General features: G+C 42.9%; 2 protein-coding genes across 2 annotated transcripts; both read left to right on the forward strand.

The window, feature by feature from the left end:
• The first annotated feature begins 1,436 nt into the window (after window positions 1-1,436).
• LOC115952114 lies at window positions 1,437-2,471 on the forward strand. Its single transcript, XM_031069193.1, has one exon. The coding sequence runs from the start codon at window positions 1,437-1,439 to the stop codon at window positions 2,469-2,471; it is 1,035 nt and encodes a 344-aa protein (XP_030925053.1).
• A 3,475-nt stretch (window positions 2,472-5,946) lies between these two features.
• On the forward strand, window positions 5,947-8,580 carry LOC115953221 (SNW/SKI-interacting protein A). Its single transcript, XM_031070755.1, has 2 exons — window positions 5,947-6,080; window positions 6,561-8,580. Exon 2 carries the CDS (start codon window positions 6,599-6,601, stop codon window positions 8,417-8,419), a length of 1,821 nt encoding a protein of 606 aa, XP_030926615.1. The 5' UTR covers window positions 5,947-6,080; window positions 6,561-6,598; the 3' UTR covers window positions 8,420-8,580.
• Window positions 8,581-9,714: the final 1,134 nt, after the last annotated feature.

Below are 9,714 nucleotides of genomic sequence, written 5' to 3' on the forward strand. Positions count from 1 at the left end.
AAAGAAAGTTTCTCCAACCTAAGGCGGCGCTAAAACCCTAGGGTGGTAGAATACGTGCCTACTCTTTGAGCGAGGCTTCCGTTTTGACTTAGTGGGATCCTTGATCGACGCAGGAAGAAGCATGGAGAATCTGTCTACTCTTTAGGAGTCTTTTTCGTTGATGGAGTCGGAGGGCAGTACGTTTCAAGTGGACGATGGCGGACTTGAGGGGAAGTTTCTTCTAGCGGCTAGGTTTTTTACGGGAAGAGTGTTGAATATTGAGGCCATAGCTCGCACGTTTAAAATATTGTGGCATACTAAGAAGGGCTTCGAAGCAAGGGATATGGGGGATCACTGTGTTCTGTTTGTTTTCTCGGAACAGAGCGACGTTGACAGAGTGTTAGCAGGGGAGCCGTGGTCGTTCGACAAGAATCTAGTTGCTTTGAAAAGAATTCGACGTCAATCTGAGATGAAGGGACTGGTATACGATAGCGCATGTTTTTGGATACAGGTGCACGATCTTCCTATCAGTAGCCTGAAGCTGCATGTCGCACAAAATATCGTCTCGGTAGCAGGGGAAGTCATACACATGGATGGGGGAGAGGAAGATTTTGAAAGTAGCCACTTTGTGAGAGTTAGAGTTCGATTGGATATTACAAAACCGCTATGCCGAGGCAGAAAAATCGGACTGAGTAACGGAGAAGATGGCTGGGCGGGTTTTAAGTACGAGCGATTGCCGAACCTCTGTTATTGGTGCGGTCGTCTTACTCACCAGGACAGGGACTGTTCGATATGGGTGGCTCGGTGCAGGGCAGTGGGCAGCAGTATGGTTCGTGGCTGTGAGCAAGCACACCGAATTTGGCCAAGAAAACAGTGATCCGGGTTGAAGGGTATGAAGAGCCGTGGCAGGAGGATGAGGGTCTCGTATTTCATTCGGAGCACAGTGAGGAAGAGGACGGGGTAATAGTGAATGCCGCACATGGTACTGAGGTTGAAGACAGTGATCATGGTGCTGAGAAGGAGATTCGAAGCGAGAGGCTTGATGAAACGCCATGCGTGGGGGCTGGTCCAACAGTTTTGGAAGATGATAGACGGAATGTTAGTGCCCCGATCAAGTGCATGGACATTGGGCAGCCACGGGGCCTTACCAGCCAAAATTTTCAAGCTCAACTCGATGAAATAGATGCTGAGATTGGCCGGCTGGATGGTGGAATGGACTGTGGGGAGCAGCACCAAGTTTGGAAGGATAATGGTCTAGGGGCCCGGTTGGAGAAATCAGTGGATTATGCTTCTTTTCAACATGATAATGGTACTGTGTCAGTGGATTTGGGTTCTTTGAAACGTCCAAGGGAGGTGTCCAGTGAGGAGTTGAGTATTGCAAAGGTTAGTAGAAAGAAACAGGCAGTAGTGATCAAAACTCAATCGGTGGAGGCTGATGCTCAGCCCCGCCGACAGCCATGAAAATCTTAGCATGGAACTGCAGGGGGTTTGGGAACCGGCGTGCAGTTCAAGAGCTTGTCGAAATAGTACAAGCACAAGATCCCATGATTGTGTTTTTGTCAGAAACATGGTCATCTACGGAGCATATGAGATGGGTAAAAAATCAGATTTTCTTTGATGGGTGTTTTACGGTTTCAAATGATGATAGGGGAGGGGGTTTAGCTTTGTTGTGGAAAACAGGGGTGGATGTGTGGGTGGATAGTTTCTCTAAGTATCATATTGATTCTATTGTGCATGGGGGTTCAGAGAATGCTTGGAGGTTGACTGGGTTTTATGGGGAGCCTGATACAGGTCGACGGAATGAGGGGTGGAACATGCTTCAAATGCTTAGCTCTAAACCAAAGCTTCCTTGGTGTGTTTTAGGTGATTTTAATGAGTTGCTTGAGGTACAAGAGAAGAGAGGTGGGGTCCCTCGAGCACACTATTTGATGCAAAATTTTCGTGATGTGTTGGACCTTTGTGGATTTGTTGATTTGGGATATTCGGGTCCAGATTTCACTTGGCACGGTAGGCGTAGGGGGGAGTGGATTTGGGAAAGATTAGATAGAGGTATTGCAAATTATGAATGGTTGACTCGGTTCCCTACAGGAAGGGTGAAGCATTTGAATTGCTTTACATCAGATCATCGGCCAATTCTTCTTTCTTTGGATGGGTGTATGGAGTACCAAAAGTGGCGTCGAAAGCCTTTTCGGTTTGAAGCAATGTGGAGTTCAGACCCTGAGTGTAAGGAGGTGATAGAAAGGGCTTGGGATTGTGCTCCTAATGGTAATCCAATGTTTGTGGCTGCCACTAAAATTAAAAGATGCAAGAAACAGTTAAAGACCTGGAGTCGGGTCCATTTTGGCAATGTGAAGCAACAGATAAAGCAAGCAACGAATCAATTATGGCAAGCTGAAGAGGTTTCGGCCAGGACTGGGGAGCATGAGGAGGTTATCAAGATTAAAAAGGAATTGAATTCACTTTATGATAAAGAGGAGAAGATGTGGCAATAGAGGTCCAGGGTTCAATGGTTGAAGAATGGGGATCAGAACACAAAGTTTTTTCATGGGACTGCTACTCAAAGGAAGAGGAAGAATTTTATTAAAGGGTTGCGTGATGAGAATGGAGTTTGGCAAGAGGATGAGGAGGTTTATTCAGCTATTATTACTAATTTTTATACTCATCTGTTTACTTCCTCAAATCCACAGGAACTTGACAGGGTTTTGGAGGGGGTCGAAGCTGTGGTCACTGGGACGATGAGAGCAGACTTGGAAAGGCCTTTTACCAGTGAGGAGGTAGGAGTGGCAATTAAGGAAATGGCTCCGTTAAAAGCCCCAGGTCCGGATGGTATGCCGCCTCTTTTTTACCAAACTTATTGGACTAATATTGGTATGGACGTGGCTCAGGCTGTTTTATTCTGCTTAAATACAAAGTCCATTCTTAAATCAATTAACCATACTTTTATTACTTTGATCCCCAAAGTTCCTAATCCAGAAAGAATCTCTGACTTTCGACCGATAAGCTTGTGCAATGTTATTTATAAGATTATCAGTAAGACGATTGCTAATCGGCTTAAACCCATTCTTAATTCTATTATTTCGGAGACTCAGAGTGCCTTTATTGCTGGAAGATTGATCACAGATAATATTTTAATTGCCTTTGAATCTTTGCATCATATGAAGACTACGTGCACAGGGAAGAAAGGCTTTATGGCTATGAAACTGGATATGAGCAAGGCGTATGATAGGGTGGAGTGGGTGTTTCTTGAAAAGATTCTTCTTAAGATGGGTTTTTCGGCTGCTTGGGTAGGCTTGATTATGGAGTGTATCACCACTATTTCTTATTCTATCCTAGTGAATGGGGAACCGAAGGGTATGATTGTCCCATCTCGAGGATTAAGACAAGGAGATCCTCTGTCCCCTTATTTATTTCTCTTTTGTGCTGAAGGTTTGAATGCACTCTTACGTGGGGCAGCAATGAATGGTGAAATTCAGGGGTTCTCACTGTGTAGAGCGGGACCAAAACTAACACACCTCTTCTTTGCAAATGATTGCTTAATTTTTTGCAGGTCTACACTAGATGAATGCAATAAAATTCAAGAGCTTCTAGCGTGTTATGAGGCAGCGTCAGGTCAGGTGATAAATAAGGAGAAGACCACTCTTTGTTTTAGCAGAAATACAGATGAAGCAACTCAAGAAGCTATAATAGTGGCCCTTGATGTCCCTGCCATTAGACAGTATGAGAAGTATTTGGGTTTACCTTCGCTGGTCGGGAGGAATAGGACGGCGTGTTTCACTCAAATCAAATAAAGAATCTGGGGTAGGATGCAAGGGTGGAAGGAAAAGCTGCTGTCTCAAGCCGGTCGAGAGATCATGATCAAGGCTGTGGTTCAATCTATCCCGGTTTATTCAATGAGTGTGTTCAAACTTCCAGGAAGTCTTTGTAAGGATATAGAGGCAATGGTCCGTAAATTTTGGTGGGGTAATGGTGGTGGGAAGAAAATTCACTGGGTCAAATGGAGCTCTCTTGTTTCTTCAAAATCAATTGGTGGCATGGGTTTTCGGGATTTCCAAAAATTCAATAACGCACTGCTAGCAAAACAGGTGTGGCGTTTTATCCATAATTGAGACTCCCTTCTTTTTAAAGTTTTTAGTGCCAAGTATTTTCCGCAAGGTAATATTCTTGAGGCGGCTGTTCATCCAAAATGTTCCTATGCATGGCGGAGTATTCTACAAGCACGAGAAGTCATTGATAAAGGGGCTATTTGGAGGGTTGGTGATGGGAAGCGAATTGATGTGTGGCGACATAGGTGGCTGCCTGACCTTCATCACAGCAAGATCATCTCCCCAAGAGTTGATTTATCAGTGCATCGGGTGTGTGATCTGTTCTATCCGGATACTAGAGTTTGGGACCCGGGTCGTCTTGACAATTGTTTGATTCCATGGGAGGCAGATTTGGTGCGAAGGATACAGGTGTGTGAAGCTGAGGCAGAGGATACTTTAGTTTGGCCGTTGTCGAATGATGGGGATTATAGTGTGCGGAGTGCATACCGCTTGCTGGTTTCAGCCGAATCAAATCTTCAGCCAAGTTCATCAGTTTTGGGTAGTAACGGGTTGGTTTGGAAGAAAATTTGGAAGATGAAGGTGCCTTCGAAAATTCGACACTTTATTTGGCGTGCTGCGAAGGATGCGTTGCCCACAAAACAAAATTTACAGGCTCGGCACATCCCAGTTGGAGGAGAGTGTGATGGCTGTGGAGATCACACGGAATCGATAATTCATTGTTTATGGTTGTGTGATCAGGCGAGGTCGGTGTGGATGTCGCTCCTGGAGTTTCGCTCACTGGTGCAGAAGAAATGTCGGTCGTTCTGTGACTTATTGGAGGAAGTCTTCAGTGCTGGGCCAGCTAGGAAGGTGTCGTTGTTCGCTACTGTGGCATGGTGCATATGGCAGCGGCGCAACCGGTTAAGGGAAAACCAGTCAACGTGGAAGCTGCATGAACTTGGTGACAACGCCCAGCGATTGGTGGATGAATTTTGGAGCGTGAATTCTCAGGAGTGTGGCGCGCCTATTCCTCGGCACAGGGTGCGCTGGTCTCCTCCGCCAGTGGACTGCTTCAAAGTTAATTTTGATGCTGCGTTTTGTGAGGATTCAGGACTGGCTGGTATCGGAGTGGTTTTTCGGGATAATTATGGTCAAGTTATCGCAGCTCTTAGACAGAATCTGGGTCAGGTGCAGTCAGTAGAGATGGCTGAAGCTCTGGCGGCGCGAAGGGCTGTGGTCTTCGTTGGAGAACTGAGTTTATTTAATGTCATTGTTGAAGGTGATTGCCTGGCAGTTATTCAGGCCTTGCGTCGTAGTGGTCTTTGTCCTCTGCTATTTGGTCACATTGTGGATGAGACAAAGCGTCTGGGAGCTGTCTTAAGAAGCTGTGAGTTTCAACATGTTAGGCGGGAGGGGAATAGATTAGCTCATAGCTTAGCTAAAAAAGCAGTTCTATCTGCAGATTTTGAGGTTTGGGTAGAAGAATTACCCGATGACGTGGATGGTGTTTTCCAGTCGGATCTTCCTTGAGTTAGTTTTTTGTTTTTGCGTTGTAGTTCGTTTGTTTTTCCTTAATAAAATTTCGCTTACCTTGTTCTCAAAAAAATATAAGAATAAAGTTTTTTTTTTTTCTAAAAACAACTAAATATTTCAATTTAATCGAAATATCTAATGTATTACACCCAATTACTGTACGAGGTTATGGAATTTGACAACAATGCTTGCACTTCACAATTTTAATCCTAAAACTATAATAAAAACTTGCAATTACCATTTACCATCACCCACAGTGGGTTAAGTGTTACAACTCATGTGCAACGCACGTGACATTTAGAAAGCTAAACTTAAACCGCCGCCCACACATTGATTAAAAAGACTAATAGGACCTCGGAAAACATAAAACTAGTTGCCCCGAAATTGAAATCCTTGAAAACCACCACACCAATTATCCTAACAAAAAAGCTTCAAAAAAAAAAAAAAACTCGGTTTCGGTTTCAGCCACTCGATACTTTGACTGTCTCTCGATATAATCTGATCGCTACCTCTGCTCCGAACATCCTCGGTCGTTTACATCAATAGGTATCTCTTCTTTCTCTTATCTCATCTCATCTCAGCTTATTTTGTTTGATTCGAATTGGGTCGATTAATTTAACCTTTTTTTTTTTTAAATTGTAGTTGGGTTTTGGATTTTGGTGATTTTTGAGGGTTTTAGTGAGGGTATTCATTAGGATTTTGCAGATATAAATATGGGTATTAGGGTTAGGGTTAGGGTTAAGGTTCGGTTTTTAGGATCTATAATCGATGTTTTCATCAATTAAAGCTTTTTTTTTTTTTTTCCGATAAATTAATTTAAATTTGTGTTTCCTGTATTGGTTTTGGATTTAGATTCTGTGTGATTGTGTTCTTGAGCTTATTATGCTGTTTGATTTTATGTGTGAATGTTGGTTTGATCTATTAATTTAACCTGGTTGGCCCTAAGTAGTTAGATAAGAAAGAAATTATTGGTGTTTGTAGCTATGCACTAATTGTGATTTGTTTTTTGGGTTTTATTTTTTGCAGGTCTGTAGTGGGGTTTTTGGTGATTTTTATTTTTAATCATGGCTTCTTTGAAGGATGTTCTTCCGCCAGCCAAAGCGACCACGACTTTGTATTATGATCATTCGAATGATCCATGGTTCAAGCAGAGGTTTAACTTCTCTGAAACGGAGAAGTCTAGTGTTATTAAGCAGAATCCTGTTCCTCCTTATTTGAAGCGTGCGGGTTTTGTTCCCCGAAAAGTAGAGGATTTCGGGGATGGGGGTGCATTTCCGGAGATCCATATTGCACAGTACCCGCTTGACATGGGTAGGGACAGATCATCGAAGCCTGGATCGAAGATTCTTCCTGTTACTGTTGATGCCCATGGCAATGTTGCCTATGATGCGATTGTGAGGCAGAATGAGAATGCCCGCAAGATTGTTTACTCAGATCATAAAGATCTTATTCCAAAGGTTTTGAAAAATGATAGTGAAGAGAACGATGATGATGATGATGATGAGCTGCAGAAAGAGATTGAGGAGACAACCCAAGAGACAAAAGCTGCACTTGAAAAGATTGTGAATGTGAGGTTGAGTGCGGCACAACCAAAAAATGTGCCAAAACAGAATTCTGACTCAAAGTTTATAAAGTATAAGCCGTCACAGCAATCAGTTGCATTCAACTCAGGTGCTAAAGAGAGAATAATCAGGATGATGGAGATGCCCGTGGATCCGCTTGAGCCACCTAAGTTCAAGCATAAGCGTGTTCCAAAGGCGTCTGGGTCCCCACCTGTGCCAGTGATGCATTCTCCTCCTAGGCCAGTGACCGTGAAGGACCAACAGGATTGGAAAATCCCACCTTGCATTTCAAATTGGAAGAACCCAAAAGGTTATACAATTCCTCTTGATAAACGTCTTGCAGCTGATGGCAGGGGCCTTCAAGATGTCCAGATCAATGATAATTTTGCAAAGCTTTCAGAAGCATTGTATGTTGCAGAGCAGAAGGCTCGAGAAGCTGTAGCAATGAGATCAAAGGTTCAAAAGGAGATGATGATGAAGGAGAAGGAACGGAAAGAACAGGAGCTGAGGGCACTAGCTCAAAGGGCACGCTCGGAGAGAACTGGTGTGGCACCCCCTGCTGCTGTTCCAATCCCCACTGAGAAGAATGCAATGGATAACTCTGATATGAGAGTCGATTATGAGCATGCAAGGGAAAGAGAGAAGGATATGCCTAAGGAGTCGAGGGAGGAAAGGGAAGAACGCATGCGGCGTGAAAAAATTCGAGAGGAGCGACGTCGAGAAAGGGAGAGGGAGAGAAGGTTGGAAGCCAAGGATGCTGCTATGGGGAAGAAGAGCAAGATCACAAGAGATAGAGATCGTGATATTAGTGAGAAGGTTGCTCTTGGCATGGCTTCTGCTGGAGCAGGAAGAGGAGGAGAGGTTATGTATGACCAAAGACTTTTTAACCAGGAGAAAGGAATGGACTCAGGATTTGCAACTGATGACCAGTACAATGTGTATGACAAGGGCTTGTTTACTGCTCAGCCAACACTTTCAACTTTATACAGGCCAAAGAAAGATGTCGATGCAGAGATTTATGGTGGCGCAGATGAGCAATTGGAGAAGATCGTGAAGACTGACCGCTTCAAGCCGGATAAGGGCTTTGGAGGGGCATCTGAAAAGGCTGCTCCAAGAGATGGACCACTTGAGTTTGAGCAGGTGGCTGAAGAGGCAGATCCATTTGGACTGGATCAGTTCTTGACAGAGGTGAAGAAGGGTAAGAAAGCCCTCGATAAAGTTGGTAGTGGTGGGACTATGAAAGCAAGTGCTGGATCTTCAATGAGAGATGGCTATGACGGAGGTTCCAGTAGAACTCGCATTGGATTTGAAAGAGGGCGTTAAGTTTTTTTTTGTTGGGATGATATGTATTTCTGTTTATTAAAGCTGGAAAGCTATCATATTTTTTTGGTTGCTGATCTGCTTGATGTGCACGGTATAATTGCTTTTCCTTTGAGATTATCTGTTATCCTTTCCTTTTCTTAAATTTCAGTTTTTTTGTTATATGATATATTAGCATCTAGGAAGCCTTTTTAAGTTGAAAGGTTTCAGTAGCTGATAAACTTCATGCATTCATTGCTTCTTTCCTGAGAATTAAATCCTTATTTCCTTTCAGCTCTTTCTATTTTTTTTTCCTCTTCATGCGTTCTGCTTTTCTTTCTGTCTGTGTTTTAGAGAAATTGAAGGCAGCTTTCCTCTGAGTGTCAAGGAGACATAAATGTGGAAAGTCTGATCGTATCTTAGTACACGTGCATTTATAATAAGATCTTACTAAATATAAACGACCAGCAGTCTGGAAATGCTCATTCTTTCAATCACACTTTTACAAGTTCAAGATGTTTGCTAAGTGGTTGAAATATGTCGAGAAATGAACTTTATATGTCAAATTATCTCAACGAATAGGTTGCTAGCATATATGATTGTGTACTCCCTCCTTGCGATGTCAGTTTGTAATTATATGCAGATTGAGATTCTCAACAAGTACATAGCAAACAGAAACCTGGAAAATGATTTTGATCTCTAATTATGCGAAGTCGATTTTTAATGAATTTTCATCTTGAATTGGCGATAGTTGCCTGATCCTTGTTTAAAAACGGAGAGAAATTGTCACAAATGGCTGATGCAGTGCTCTAATGTCACTTTCCTCTGAGGGACTTGTACCAAGCTTTTGCCATGGCTGCAATGTGTGTTCAGAAGCAGCCTAAATATGTGGCCAGTCATTGCTGATGTTGTCACAGCTTTGACTTAAGTTGCCTCACAATAATTTGACCCTGATACACAGCAAGTGCAACGAGCACGCCAGGCCCCCCTGTTCTCCTAGAACAAAGAGGATAGTGATAAGAATTGGTAGTAGTGGATCCCAGACAAAGATTTTTTATTTCTTATTTTTATTTTTTATTTCTTTTAAACTTAAACGAGTGTTCTATGGTATCCGTGAATCTGGGATTACCACGGGTGTAATATATTTAACCATTGATTTAATCCAATGATAAGGAAACTTAAAAGCTCGTCAATTTGTGACCTCCCTTCATATTCTTCCCCTTTTTTAATTTCTATTATTTGGTTCTTTCTATTTTTCTCTACCGTCACAAACACTTTCTTCTCTCACCTTCCACAACCATCTCTCCCTAACCCCATAA

Source organism: Quercus lobata, chromosome 7, assembly GCF_001633185.2.
Source record: "Quercus lobata isolate SW786 chromosome 7, ValleyOak3.0 Primary Assembly, whole genome shotgun sequence".
Classification (NCBI taxonomy): domain Eukaryota; kingdom Viridiplantae; phylum Streptophyta; class Magnoliopsida; order Fagales; family Fagaceae; genus Quercus; species Quercus lobata.